The 15491-nt window shown below is 44.4% G+C and overlaps 1 protein-coding gene across 3 annotated transcripts in view; it reads left to right on the top strand.

Moving 5' to 3' along the window:
• DNAJC16 (DnaJ heat shock protein family (Hsp40) member C16) overlaps window positions 1–15491 on the top strand; it is a 48214-nt gene that overhangs the window by 28017 nt on the left and 4706 nt on the right. For all 3 annotated transcript variants that reach the window (XM_045380130.2, XM_015442445.3, XM_015442450.3), the window contains 7 exons: window positions 6044–6174; window positions 8638–8821; window positions 11815–11997; window positions 12169–12245; window positions 14126–14206; window positions 14289–14387; window positions 15295–15465. In XM_045380130.2, the coding sequence (XP_045236065.2) occupies window positions 6044–6174; window positions 8638–8821; window positions 11815–11997; window positions 12169–12245; window positions 14126–14206; window positions 14289–14387; window positions 15295–15465 (926 nt within the window). The remainder of the gene's footprint in view (window positions 1–6043; window positions 6175–8637; window positions 8822–11814; window positions 11998–12168; window positions 12246–14125; window positions 14207–14288; window positions 14388–15294; window positions 15466–15491) is intronic.

The raw sequence follows: 15491 nt of genomic DNA, 5'->3' as shown, positions 1-15491 counted from the left end.
AGGTCAGCACTATCCTGTTTTCTAACAGCATAGATTCATCTTTGCATTTTTGAATTTTATCCAAATGGAATAATATAGTGTATATATCTTGTATCTGGTTTCTCTCAGCTTATGTTTTTGAGATTCGTACATGTCATTATTTGGACTTTAATATTCATTCTCATTGTTGAAAATTGGATGGCCAGGCACAGTGGCTCACAGCTATAATACCAGCACTCTGGGTGGTAGAGGTGAGCAGATCATTTGAGCCCAGGAGGTCGAGACCAGCCTGGGCAACATGGCAAAACCTTGTCTCTACAAAAAATACAAAATTAGCTGGGCGTGGTGGTACACACCTGAAGTTCCAGCTACTTGGGGGGCTGAGACAGGAGAATTGCTTCAGCCCGGGAGGTCAAGGCTGCAGTGAGCCGTGTTCATGCCACTGCACTACAACCTAAGCAACAGAGCAAGACCCTGTCTCAAAAAAAAAAAAAAAAAGAAAGAAAATTGCATGTAGGAATAAACTACAGTGTGTTTATCCATTCTGTTGTTGACAGAGTTTTTCCAGTTTTTTGTTAATTTGAATAATGATGCCATGAATATATTCTTGTATTTGATGTCTTTTTGATGAACGTAAGTTCTTTTAATATATTCACTCATCAATATTTTCCTTTGTGATTGATTCTTCCTTGTTTCTATTTAAGACATACTTCCCCTACATCAAAATCATGAAGGTATTCTTCTGACAGAGCTTTTAAAAGCTGTATAGCTTTGTGTTTTATATTTAAGTATTTAAAATCATTTGGAAATAATCTTGATATCTGATAGAACAAATCTCACTTTGTTTTTTGGATTTGGGGAAAGGCTTTTTCCTTCAAAAGCATAATAGCTGTTGGTCTTTTGTACTTTTTGTATACATTTTAAATCCTGTCAACTTCCATCAAAACAAACCCAAAAAACCTACTGGTGTCATATTGGGTTTATACTGATTCTTAAGTGGTTTTGGGGAGATTAGAGATAGTATAAAAGGCAAAGCTATGTAGCTTTTAGAGGCTCTGAGAAGAATACCTTCGTGATCTTGATATAGGGGAAGTATGTCTTAAAGTGATTCTGTCCTTAGAAAATTAACCTTTCAACCTTTGAATGTGATATATCTGTTTCATTTGTGTAGGTCTTCTGTAATATGTCTTCATAAATTTTATAATTTTCTCTGGAAAGAACGTTTTTGTTAATTTATTTCTAGGTACCTCCTATTTTTTATCCTATTAAAAAGCTTTTTTTTTCTTATAGTTTATGCTGCAGAAAAAAAATTTTTTTTAAAGAATGTAGGCCAGGCACAGTGGCTCACCCCTGTAATCCTAGCACTTTTGGAGACTGAGGCGGGCGGATTGCCTGAGCCCAGGAGTTCGAGACCAGCCTGGGCAACATAGTGAAACCCCATCTCTACTAAAATACAAAAAAAAAAATTAGCTGGGTATGGCAGCACGCGCCTGTAGTCCCAGCTACTCTGGATGCTGAGGCAGGAGAGTTGCTTGAACCCGAGAGGCGGAGGTTGCAGTGAGCCAAGATCGTACCACTGCACTCCAGCCTGGCTACAGAGCGAGACTCCATCTCAAAAAGAAAAGAAAAAAGAGGCTGGGTGCAGTGGCTCACACCTATAATCCCAGCACTTTGGGAGGCCAAGGCAGGTGGATCACGAGGTCAGGAGTTCGAGACCAGCCTGGCCAACATGATAAAACCCCATCTCTACTAAAAATCAAAAATTAGCTGGACGTAGTGGTAGATACCTATAATCCCAGCTCCTCGGAAGGCTGAGGCAGAGAATTGCTTAAACCCTGGAGGCAGAGGTTGCAGTGAGCCGAGATCACGCCACTGCACTCCAGCCTGGGTGACAAAGTGAGACTCCTCTCAAAAAAAAAAAAAAAGAGAGATAAGGCCGGGTATGGTGGCTCACGCCTGTAATCCCAGCACTTTGGGAGGCTGAGTCGGGTGGATCAGGAGTTCAAGGTCAGGAGTTTGAGACCAGCCTGACCACCATGGAGAAACCCAGTCTCTACTAAAAATACAAAATTAGCTGGGCATGATGGTGCATGCCTGTAATCCCAGCTACTCGGGAGGCTGAGGCAGGAGAATCGCTTGAACCCAGGAGGCAGAGGTTGCGATGAACCACGATCATACCATTGCACTTCAGCCTGGGCAACAAGAGTGAAACTCCATCTCCAAAAAAAAAAAAAAAAAAAAAAAAGAATATAAAGGGAGCCGGGTGCAGGGCTCAAGTAGCTCACCCTAGCACTTTTAGAGGCTGAGGCGGGAGGACCACTTGAGCTCAGCAGTTCCAGACCAGCCTGGGCAACATAGTGAGACTTTGTCTAGACAGTATCTTTTATTGTTTTTTTCTGTTTGCTGGTATAAGTAATACAGTTGTTGTTGTTTTTTTTTAGATGGAGTCTTGCTCTGTCGCCCAGGCTGGAGTGCAATGGCCCGATCTCGGCTCACTGCAACCTCCGCCTCCTGGGTTCAAGCAATTCTCCTGCCTCAGCCTCCTGAGTAGCTGGGATTACAGGCATATACCACCATGCCCCTCTAACTTTTGTATTTTTTAGTAGAGGAAGGGTTTCGCCATGTTGGTCTCGAGCGCCTGACCTCAGGTGATCTGCCCACCTCGGCCTCCCACAGTGCTGGGATTACAGGCGTGAGGCACTGCGCCCAGCCTTGATTTTTAAATATAAACTTTGTATCATCCAGCAACCTTGCTAAACTCTTCTATTAACTTAAGTAACGTATCTGTACCATCTTTTAGATTGGCTAACTATACAATCATATCATCTGAGATTAATGACAATTTTACTTCTTTTTTTTCCAGCCCTCATTTTATTTCTTTTTCCGACATTACTCCTGACATCTGATATGATGTGGAATAGAAGTGTAGTAATCGGCCGGGCGTGGTGGCTCAAGCCTGTAATCCCAGCACTTTGGGAGGCCGAGATGGGTGGATCACGAGGTCAGGAGATCAAGACCATCCTGGCTAACACGGTGAAACCCCGTCTCTACTAAAAAATACAAAAAACTAGCCGGTAGCCGGATGAGGTGGCGGGCGCCTGTAGTCCCAGCTACTCGGGAGGCTGAGGCAGGAGAATGGCATGAACCCGGGAGGCGGAGCTTGCAGTGAGCTGAGATCCGGCCACTGCACTCCAGCCTGGGCGACAGAGCGAGACTCCGCCTCAAAAAAAAAAAAAAAAAAGAAGTGTAGTAATCGGGGGCTGTCCTTGTTCCTGATTTCAAAGAGAGGGAAGGCTTTCAGCATTTCCCCAATAAATGTGTTTGCAGAAGGCTTTTCATATGTGGAGACCCTTTATCAGGTTGAAGAAGGTCCTTCTACTCCTTGTTGACTAAAAGTTCTAACCACAATTGCTATGATTTTTATGAAATACTTTTTCTACATCCATTAGATTATTCTGATTTTTCTTCTTTAATCTTTTATATTGTGCTAACCATATTAATTCATTCTCTAATGTTAAACCTAACTTGCATTCATGAAATCCAACACGATTATGATTTCTATTATGCTTTCAATGTATTACTGGATTCCATTTGCTAACATTTTGCTTAGGAATTTGATATTCATATTCAGAAGTGAGATTGACTTCTAACTTCTCTTTATCGTGATACCCATGTGGGACTTTTTCTCTTAGGAAGACTTTATGTAAGATTGTCTTCCTTGAAAGTTTGATTGAAAGCATCTGTAATGCCATCTGGGCCTTGAGCTTAGGTTTTTGGGTTTCGCTTTAAGGAAAGATTTTTGACTACTGATTAGGTTTTCTGTTTTAACTTCTGCATTGTAGGTAGTGATTCCTTCTTGTCATCTTTGAGATTATCATTTTATGCCTTCTCTTTTGTTTTCATGATTGGTTTTATCAGAGACTTGTCAATTGTATTAGCTTTTTCAAATAACCAGTTTTGTCTTTGTTAATTCTTCTTATATTAATATATTCATTTCTTGTTTCATTTATTTCTATTTTCTCTGTATTCCTTTCTACTTTTATATTTTTGCTGTTTTTGACTTCTTGACAGAGATGTTTATTTCATTAACTTGTTTTCTATTATGTTAATTGTAAAATTCCCCTTCAAGTACTACTTTTTCTGTATCTCAGAGTTCTTATAAATAGTATTTTTCATCAGTCATTAAAGTTCAAAATATTTTCTAATATGTGATAGGCGTTCTTCTTTTGGGTTTTTTTCTCTTTTTTTTTCTTTCTTTTTTTTTTTTTTTTTTTGGGTCAGTCTTGCTCTGTCACCCAGGCTGGAGTGTAGTGATGTCATCATGGCTCACTGAAGCCTTGGCCTCCTACGCTCAAGTGATCCCCACCCTTCAACCTCCCATGTAGCTGGGACTACAGGCACATGCCACCTCATCCAGCTAACTTTTTTTTTTCCTTTTTTTTTTCTTTTTTGAGACAGGGTTTCACTCCTGTTGCCCAGGCTGGTATGCTCTCCTGGGCTCAAGTAGTCCTCCTGCCCTAGCCTCCCGAGTAGCTGGGACTAAGGCCACGCCTGGCTAATTTTTGTACTTTTAGTAGAGACAGGGTTTCACCATGTTGGCCAGGCTGGTCTTGAACTCCTGACCTCAAGTGATCCACCCGCCTTGGCCTCCCAAAGTGCTGGGATTATAGGCATGAGCCACCATGCCCAGCCTTTTGTTTTGTTTGTTTGTTTCTTGAGACAGGGTCTCAGTCTGTCACACAGGCTAGAGTGTAGTGGTGTGATCCTAGCTCACTGCAGTCTCTTAAGTCTTGGGCTCAAGCAATCCTCCCACCTCCACCTCCCAGGTAGCTAGGATTGCAGGCATGCACCACCATGCCTGGCTAATTTTTTTTATTTTTAGTAGAGGCAAGATCTCGTTATGTTGCCCAGGATGGTCTCGATCTCCTAAGCTCAAGCAGTCCTCCTGCTTCGGCCTCCCAAAGTTCTGGGATTATTGGAGTGAGCCGCTGTGCCTGGCCTTTTGTTTGTTTGTTTGTTTTTAATTTTTTGTAGAGATGGGGTCTCTCCATGTTGCACAGGCTGGTCTCTAACTCTTGGGTTCAAGGGATCCTCCTGCCTTGGCCTCCCAAAGCGTTTGGGTTAGAGGAATGAGCTTCCACACCTGGCTGTGTTTCTTAATTTCCAAACATAAAGGGAAATGTTTACATTTCTGGTTTGCATTTTATATGGAATTCTAGGTTAATTACCTTGTGGTCAGAATACCTGCTGTCAGTGATTTCAGTCCTTTGAAATGTGTGAAAGTTAGCAATAAAATGGTCATACAGTTTTGTAATCTGCCTTTTATACTTTGCAACATTGTTGCTTTGGGATTTATTTTTAATTGCTCAGTTGGCTACAGATCCTGAATGGAAATAATTTTGTCTAGAATTCTAAATGATTGACTTTTCATTTTAGGGTTCTTGTTGTTGTTGTTGTTTGGGGGGTTTTTTGTGTGTGTGTGTTTTTGGTTTTTTGTTGAGATGGAGTCTCACTCTGTCGCCCAGGCCGGAGTGCAGTGGCATGATCTCGGCTCACTGCAACCTCCGCCTCCCGGGTTCAAGCGATTCTCTTGCCTCAGCCTCCCAAGTAGCTGGGACTACAGACACATGCCACCATGCCTGGCTAATTTCTGTATTTTTAGTAGAGACAAGGTTTCACTCTATTGGCCAAGCTGTTCTCAAACTCCTGACCTCGTGATCTGCCCACCTTAGCCTCCCAAAGTTCTAGGATTACAGACGTGAGCCACCACGTCCTGCCATGACTGACTTTTTCAATTTGTCAGCATAAAATAGTGAATAAAAATTCTCCAGTGGAAAGTGTACTTGATTTTCCCTTTGACCTGAACTAGCTGCCTCATTGCTTTCAGCCCTGCATTGCTGAAATAGATCACCACATTTATTCACTCTAACAGGTCTGTCTTGTTTGGTTATATTACTTTAGCCAAGGTCAGCTACGTTTGTATTAAGCTGGTAAGTAAAGAAAGCCCATCTATTTGCATTGAGAACACTGCATAAAATCTAGCTGATTCTTGGTATTTCTCTAGGCCCGAGGTATGAAGAAGCAAATCATTGACGACTTCATCGCCCAAAACAAATATCTATTGGCAGCCAGGCTCACCAGCCAGAAGTTGTTCCATGAACTCTGCCCTGTGAAACGGTCTCACCGACAGAGGAAGTAAGGACTTAAGGCTTTGCCTTTGCTTGTCATTACAATAGAAGGATCATGATTCATTTTACTATAGGGTGGCAAGACATCTGTCCTGTAACAATGAGAACTTATTCTTCATTTAACAAATACTGGACCGGATGTGATGGCTTACGCCTGTAATCCCAGCACTTTGGGAGGCCGAGGAGGGCGGATCACCTGAGGTCAGGAGTTTGAGACCAGCCTGACCAACATGGAGAAACCCTGTCTCTACTAAAAATACAAAATTAGCCAGGCGTGGTGGCACATGCCTGTAATCCGAGCTACTAGGGAGGCTGAGGCAGAAAAATCACTTGAACCTGGGAGGCAGAGGTTGCGGTGAGCCAAGATCATGCCATTGCACTCCAGCCTGGGCAATAAGAGCAAAACTGTTTCAAAAAAAAAAAAAAAAACACCAATTAGTGACTGTGATGATAATCATACTAATATGATGTATTAGTCCAGGGCACCTTAGCACCAAATTGTCAGATGTGCCAGCCTGTCCTAGTGGTCAGAGAAGATTTCCCTAAGATACAACATTTCAGCTGAGACCTGAAGGATGAGCACAGTTTAGCCAGGCGTCTGGGAGGGACTGGGTCACTTTACAGAAGCACAGAATATGGAAGAGTGACTATCCCTACTAACGCATTCCATACAGGGTGAGTCTTTGGAGGTCTTGGGAAGGAGCAGGGATACAATTAAACAGTAGGAAAGTATAGAGTATTGAGGAAATGGATTAGTGGGAATCAGGAAGGCAAAGTTACATATATTCAAGAAAGTATGAAGAGTTACTATAGAAAGTATCTAAAAACTCTAGAAATTCAGGGAATATATTCATTATACCTTCTCAGGTGAATGAATCAGTGGCTTTAAATTTAGGGCTGTTTCATCTGTAAAAGGTATCTGGATATTGAAGGAAAACATATAAATCATGTTACTTGAAAATATAAAACATAAATAATTTCCCTGTGTTGGGCTTTTCAGAGTCCTTTATAGTCTTAAGAGCAAATAAAAAATGACTTAAATATAAAAAAAGAATATCCTGGACTGTAAGGATTGTTGTTTACACAGCCTTCAAAAAATATCCCAAATCCACACGCTTCTCACTTTTTCTAACTACCGCTACCCTGGAACAAGCCACCATCGTCTCCCAGCGAGACCCCTCTGGCAGCCTTCTAACTAGTCTCTGCTCCATTTGCCAGGCAGGTGTCCACACATCAGCCAAGGATGTTTGAAAATGCAAATCAGATCCAGTCACTCTCCATCCTGGGGTCTTTGCACTTGTAGTTCTCTGTACCTGGGATGCTCTGACCCCATTTCCTCTCATAACAATGTCACCTTTTCAGTTGGCATTTCCCTGACCAACCTGTCTGATGGAAAGTGACTTCCACCCACTCTGGCCTCTCTCTGTCCCCTTTTCTTCATCTTTTTTTTTTTTTTTAAATATATAGTACTTGTTGATACCTGTCATGATATATCTGTTTTTATTTGTTCTCTATCTTCCCCACTGGAATATAAGCTCCATGAGGGCAAGAATATTGTCTATATTACCTGACATATACTAAGTGCCCAGTAAATATTTTTGGGAGAATGAATAGCTAAACTTTGCATTGGAACCTTGCAAAGGAAGCCCTTCAGAATGAGGCTTAGTGGCTTCTGGCCTGAGAGAGATTTGACCAGCCCTCCCTATAGTGGAAGAACTAGGACAGATAGTTTCTAAAAGGCCCTGTTGGCCGGGAACAGTGGCTCACACCTGTAATCCCAGCACTTTGGGGGCCCGAGGCAGGCGGATCACTTGAGGTCAGGAGTTCGAAACCAGCCTGGCCAACGTGGTGAAAACCCGTCTCTACTAAAAATACAAAAACTAGTTGGGTGAAGTGGTGCATGCCTATAATCCCAGCTACTTGGGAGGCTGAGGCAGGAGAATGGTTTGAACTCAGGAGGCAGAGTTACAGTGAGCCGAGATCACACCACTACACTCTCCAGCCTGGGCGACAGAGCAAGACTCCATCTCAAACAATAAAATAAAAGGCCCTGCTGCATCAGAAATTCAGTGACCAACCCCTTAAAAGAAATTCCTGCCAGGCATGATGTCTCATGCCTATAATTCCAACACTTTGGGAGCCTGAGGTAGGAGGATTGCTTAAGGCCAAGAGTTCAAGACCAGCCTGGGCAATATAAATAAAACTGTATATAATTTCATATAGATAAAATTTTTAAATTCGTAAATGTGGTGAAGAAGTTTGGTTTGGGAAAAACATCACAGATTGGGAAAAGAAACAATTTGTTAATGACTTGGAAATCTTCCCTTGGTAGAAATGTCAGCTTTGATTGGGCACAGTGTATTCACTTCCATAAGATGAGCTCCTCATCTTCTTCACCTTCACTTGCCTTTATAGGTCCTGGCCCTGCCATCAGGGATTGGTTATAAAGTTTTGTCTTTTTGTTGTGCAGGTACTGTGTGGTTTTACTGACTGCTGAGACTGCCAAGTTGAGCAAACCCTTTGAGGCTTTCCTGTCCTTTGCCCTGGCAAACACACAAGACACAGTGAGATTTGTGCATGTCTACAGCAATCGGCAGCAGGAGTTTGCCGACACCTTACTACCAGACAGTGAGGCGTTTCAAGGGAAATCAGCGGTGAGCCACAGAGTCTGTCCTCATCCCAGGCTCTTCACAAGCATGTGGCACCTGATTCTGTTTCCTTCTTCCTTGAGAGTGTTGAATACAGATTCTAGGAAATCTGAATCTGAAGCCCGTTTTCAAAGCCTACTCTTTTTTTTTTTTCCTTTTTTTGAGATGGAATCTTGCTCTGTTTCCCAGGCTGGAGTGCAGTGGCGCGATCTCAGCTTGCTGCAAGCCCCGGTTCCCGGGTTCACACCAGTCTCTTGCCTCAGCCTCCCAAGTAGCTGGGACTACAGGTGCCCGCCACCATGCCCGGCTAATTTTTTAGAAGAGATAGGGTTTCACCATGTTAGCCAAGATGGTCTCGATCTCCTGACCTCGTGATCCACCCACCTCGGCCTCCCAAAGTGCTGGGATTACAGGCATGAGCCACCGCACCTGGCCTTTTTTTTTCTTTTTCTTGATTTTTTTTTTTTTTTTTTTTTTTTTTTTTTGAGACAGGGTCTCACTCTGTCTCCCAGGCTGGGAGTGCAGTGACATGATCTCAGCTCATTGCAACCTCGACCTCCCAGGCTCAAGTGATCCTCCCACATAGCTGGGACCACAGGCACACACAACCACGCCTGGCTAATTTTTTGTGTTTTTTTGTAGAGATAGGGTTTCAACATGTTGCCCAGGTTGGTCTCAAACTCCTGAGCTCAAGCAATCCTCCCGCCTCCCAAAGTGCTGGGATTACAAGCGTGAGCCACTGTCCCTGGCCTAAAGCCCGTACTTTTTTTTTTTTTTTTTTTGAGACGGCATTTTGCTCTTGTCACCCAGGCTGGAGTGCAGTGGCGCGATCTGGGCTCACTGCAAGCTCCGCCTCCTGGGTTCACGCCATTCTCCTGCCTCAGCCTCCTGAGTAGCTGGGACTACAGGCGCCCACCACCACACCCGGCTAATTTTTTGTATTTTTAGTAGAGACGGGGTTTCACTGTGTTAACCCCGTGATCTGCCTTGTGGATCTGCCCACCTCGGCCTCCCAAAGTGCTAGGATTACAGGCATGAACCACTGCACCTGGCCAAGCCTACTCTTAAAACAGTTTTTGACCTGGACCTTTTACACTCTGAGTGTCAGCCTCAGGCCCCCACAGAAAGCATCTTTTCTATCAGTAAATGTTAAAGGTCATCTGTCCTTTTCACCAGTTGAGTGTCAGCCTCAGGCCCCCACAGAAAGCATCTTTTCTATCAGTAAATGTTAAAGGTCATCTGTCCTTTTCACCAGTTTTTCACTAAGGCAAGTCTGGTCTTGCAGCATCCTAGATCCTAGATTTTACAAATCCTCAGGCCACTGGTAATGTGCTCTGGAAATTTCTGCCTCCCTCTGCCTCTTTAACTGCATCCTGGTTGATCTCTCCTGCGTTTCTCCTCCATTGTCATCACTCCCCACAGAAACAAGAAATTTTCCTCTGACTTTTTCATCTTTTTGGCAATCATGGAAAATCTCTCTAAAAAACAAAGATTTCCATTAATATTAAGTCAAAGATTATAGAGCGAAGTCTATTGAAAAAAAAAAAAGAGCTTTAACTTTTAACAAAAGCTTAGGAAAGTCACCATAAAAGTTATTTCTTGGGCCAAGCACAGTGGCTCACACCTATAATCCCAGCACTTTGGGAGGCTGAGGTGGGTGGATCACTGGAGGCTGGGAGTTCGAGACCAGCCTAATCAACATGGTGAAACCCCGTCTCTACTAAAAATATAAAAATTAGCTGGTCTGGTACACACCTGTCTGCAGCCCCTGCTACTCAAGAGGCTGAGGCATAAGAATTGCTTGAACCTGGGAGGCGGAGGTTGCAGTGAGCCAAGATCACACCACTGCACTCCAGCCTGGGTGACAGAGTGAGACTGTCTCACACACACACAAAAAAAGTTATCTCTTTTGTAAGAAAGATTTAGATCTCTTGCAAATATTTTATACTTACCAATATTTGTGTTTAATCTTATTGCTGATGTCATTGGGTCCTTTTTTCCCATCCTCGCTAGAAAAACAGCTAGGCTGGCCATACTGGCTCATGCCTGTAATGCCAGCACTTTGGGAGGCTGAGGTGGGTGGATCACGAGGTCAGGAGTTCAAGACCAGCCTGGCCAGCATGGTAGAACCCCATCTCAACTAAAACTACAAAAAATTAGCCAGGCATGGTGGTGCGTACCTGTAATCCCAGTTACTCAGGAGGCTGAGGCAGGAGAATTGCTTTATCCCAGGAGGCAGAGGTTGCAGTGAACTGAGATCATGCCACTGCACTCCAGCCTGGGCAACAGAGCAAGACTCAAAAAAAAAAAAAAACTGATCGGGTGCAGTGGCTCACGCCTATAATCCCAGCACTTTGGGAGGCCGAGGTGGGTGCATCACCTGAGGTCAGGAGTTCAACAGCAGCCTGGCCAACATGGTGAAACCCCATCTCTACTAAAAATACAAATTAGCTGGGCGTGGTGGTGCACACCTATAATTCCAGCTACTAGGGAGGCTGGGGCAGGAGACTCGCTTGAACCTGGGAGACAGAGGTTGCAGTGAGCCAAGATCGCGCAATTGCACTCCAGCCTGGGAGGCAAGAGCGAAACTCCGTCTCAAAAAACAAACAACTGGGCCAGACGTGGTGGCTCACAGCTGTGATTGCGCACTTTGGGAGGCCAAGGTGGGTGGATCACGAGGTCAGGAGATCGAGACCGCCCTGGCTAACATGGTGAAACCCCGTCTCTACTTAAAAAAAAAAAAAAAATATATATATATATATATATATATAAAAAATTAGCCAGGTATGGTGGTGGGCACCTGTAGTCCCAGCTACTCAGGAACGCTGAGCCAAGAGAATGGCATGAACCCAGGAGGCGGAGCTTGCAGTGAGCCGAGATCGTGCCACTGCATTCCAGCCTGGGCAACACAGCGAGACTCTGTCTCAAAAAAAAGCAAACAACTGTAACTTAACCATGCTTTTGAAACTTCTGATGTTTTTTCTCTCCTCTTCTTCCAGGTGTCTATTTTAGAAAGGCGCAACACTGCGGGAAGGGTGGTGTATAAAACCCTGGAAGACCCTTGGACTGGGAGTGAGAGTGACAAATTTATCCTCTTGGGCTATCTCGACCAGCTGCGTAAAGATCCAGCTCTTCTGTCCTCTGAAGCAGTGCTTCCCGACCTGACCGATGAACTTGCTCCTGTGAGCATCGAGGCCGGGAAGGGTGGGACGCCAGGAGGGCCTGTGAGTACACAGTGCTGGTGGCGGATTTCTGCTCAGAGCAGAGGTCTAGCAGCAGCACTGTGTTGCAGGGTAGAGGGACTCTCCCTTCCGGGTTCAGTCCTGACCATCATCCATTTTCTCTCTACATAGGTTTTTCTCCTTCGATGGTTCTACTCTGCTTCTGACTACATCTCAGACTGCTGGGATAGCATTTTTCACAACAACTGGTAGGGATATTGCCGGCTTGAATTTCTTTTTCTCTGTTAATACTGATACCACTGTTTTTCTTTTGAAAAGAGTTCATCATTATTAAATTTCAATGTACACTTGATGAGGCAAGTGGAAGAACGTTTACAGATTTTCTATTCCCCTTTTTCTTTCAGTAACTTCTCTTTTTTTTTTTTTTTTTTTTTTGAGACGGAGTCTCGCTCTGTCGCCCAGGCTGGAGTGCAGTGGCGCGATCTCGGCTCACTGCAAGCTCCGCCTCCCGGGTTCACGCCATTCTCCTGCCTCAGCCTCCCGAGTAGCTGGGACTACAGGCGCCCACAACCGCGCCCGGCTAATTTTTTGTATTTTTAGTAGAGACGGGGTTTCACCGTGGTCTCGATCTCCTGACCTTGTGATCCGCCCGCCTCGGCCTCCCAAAGTGCTGGGATTACAGGCGTGAGCCACCGCGCCCGGCCTCTTTTTTTATTTTTTATTTATTTATTTATTTATTTATTTATTTATTTATTTATTGGAGATGAAGTCTTGCTCTTGTACCCCAGCCTCAATCTGGGGCTCAGTGCAACCTTCGCCTCCCAGGTTCAAGCAATTCTCCTGCCTCAGCCTCCTGAGTGCTGGGATTACAGGCACACGCCACCATACCCGGCTAATTTTTGTATTTTTAGTAGAGATGGGGTTTCACCATGTTGGTCAGGCTGGTGTCGAACTCCTGATCTCCCTGATCTCGGGTGATCCACCCACCTCGGCCTCCCAAAGTGCTGGGATTACAGGCGTGAACCACCGTGCCCGGCCTTTTTTTTTTTTTTTTTTTTTTCTTGAGACAGAGTCTCGCTCTGTCACTCAGGCTGGAGTGCAGTGGCGCGATCTCAGCTCACTGCAACCTCTGCCTCCCGGGTTCAAGCGATTCTCCTGTCTCAGCCTCCCAAGAAGCTGGAGTTATAGGCACCTGCCACCATGCCCAGCTAATTTTTATATGTTTAGTAGAGACAGGGTTTCACCATGTTGGTAAGGCTGGTCTTGAACTCCTAACCTCAGATGATCCACCCACCTCAGCCTCCCAAAGTGCTGGGATTACAGGCGTGAGCCACCGCACCTGGCCACTTCCCTTTTTTTTATATTGGCTGACTGACCCTTTCCCACTGTCTGGGAAAGGATCACCCATGGCTGCCATTCTGGGCGGCAGAGCCTGGGACTGTCTCTTCATCAGGGAACCTCTGGTACCCAGCACAGGACCCAACACACATGGAGGCCAGTGTATAGATGTAAAAGGAATGAGTAAATTAACCTGAAGAGGGATACCTACTCCCACCTACTGATGAGACCATGAACCCCTGAAGGACAGAACCGTATCTCATTCATGTTTGTGATTCCTGGCACTCAACACAGCACCTGACAAATGACAGCCTTTGATGGGTGTTGGTAGGTGCATAAAATTTCAGAACACCAGTCCTAGGTGAAATCTTGAAAGATCAATTTTATCTCCCTACTCCACCCCTCTGGGCTACATCTGAATTTTTCTGGCCAGAAAAAAATCAGTAAAGTTGAGGTAATAATTCCACAATATCAGAAAATTCTTCCACATTTACACCTTAAATCCTTTATTATCCCTTTTATTGTTTGCTTATGCAGAACTTATTGAGCATAGCCTATTATACTGAGATACAAAATCAAACTTTTAGAATAAACTGAATTAGAACACTGAGCAATCTCTGCCTTCCCCTCCACCACCTCCACCCGCCAAGAAAAGCTCTGTCTGCCTGAAATTAGTAAGTGTTTATTGGTGTGAAGAGTTTTAGGTTTGGGATTTTTATTTTATTTTATTTTGTTTAGCTGGAGAGAAGAAACTTTAACTTGAGCTAATAGTTTGTTGATTTGGTTTTAGGCGGGAAATGATGCCCCTGCTGTCCCTGATCTTCTCTGCCCTCTTCATCCTCTTCGGCACTGTCATCGTTCAGGCTTTCAGGTAAATGTCCTGTGACTTCTCGGTGCACCACCATGGTTGCTGTTTACACTTTTTTTGTAAAACTCCTTTTTTCTTACTTTAGTGACTCGAATGATGAGCGAGAGTCAAGCCCTCCAGGTAAAGAGGAAGCCCAAGAGAAGACTGGGAAGACTGAGCCAAGCTTCACCAAAGAAAACAGCAGGTTTCTCTAACAAAACACCAGACTCACCTCCCCGGCACCTGCCCCCCCAGATCCTGTCACCTGATAACACAGCATTGGAACATAGAGTGTAGAGAACTCTCATGAACCTCCTCCCATGTAAACTGTGGATACAGGGAAAAGTCACTGTGACTGAGACCCTCTAGGTATTTAGATGCCTTCGATTTCATAATGAAGGCAGAAGGAGAGAAGCCTGTCAGGCAAGTGGTAGGTGAGCCAGAAGAAGGACGTGGTTTATCCCTAAAGTGTCAATGAATGTGACCAGTCTTGTGCACATACACACCCAGCAGCGAGAGGCAAGGGTCTCTGAGACAAAGAACACAGACTGAACACAGTTGTCGTCTTCATTCTGTCCTAGAGCAACTTCTGCACCTGAAAAGCAGCATCAAGCTGCGCACAGTGGCTCACGCCTGTAATCCCAACACTTCAGGAAGCTGAGGTGGAAGGATTGCTTGAGCCCAGGATTGGAGACTAGCTTAGGCAACATGTCAAGACCCTATCTCTACAAAAAATGTATAAAATTAGCTGGATGTGGTGGCAGGCGCCTGTGGTCCCAGCTACTTGGGAGGCTGAGGTGGGAGAATCACTTAAGCCCAGGAGGTCGAGGATGCAGTGAGCCATGATCATGTCACTGCACTCAAGCCTGGACAACAGAGCAAGACCCTATCTCAAAAAAAAAAAAAAGAAAAAAGCAACACAGAAAGGCTGTTTGTAGGTCAGGAATTACTAAGTCAGGCCATCCCCATCCTACTGATGTGTTAGACTCAAGAATAGTGAATAACATACCTAGTCTGGTTAGAACGTAGCATTTTCTCTCACTTGTTTCTTTTCAAAGTAATGGCTTTCCCCTATTCTGACAGCATCTTAACTCCTCAATATTTCTCCACAGCAAGATTCCTAAAAAAGGCTTTGTGGAGGTAACTGAACTCACAGATGTAACATACACCAGTAACTTGGTACGTCTGAGGCCAGGCCACATGAATGTGGTCCTCATCCTGTCGAATTCTACCAAGACCAGCCTACTACAGAAATTTGCTTTGGAGGTCTACACATTTACTGGGTAAGCGTGTGTGTGTATGCATGCAC

Source organism: Macaca fascicularis, chromosome 1 (genome assembly GCF_037993035.2).
Source record: "Macaca fascicularis isolate 582-1 chromosome 1, T2T-MFA8v1.1".
NCBI classification, from domain to species: domain Eukaryota; kingdom Metazoa; phylum Chordata; class Mammalia; order Primates; family Cercopithecidae; genus Macaca; species Macaca fascicularis.
This window is presented reverse-complemented; position numbering and strand designations above follow the sequence as displayed.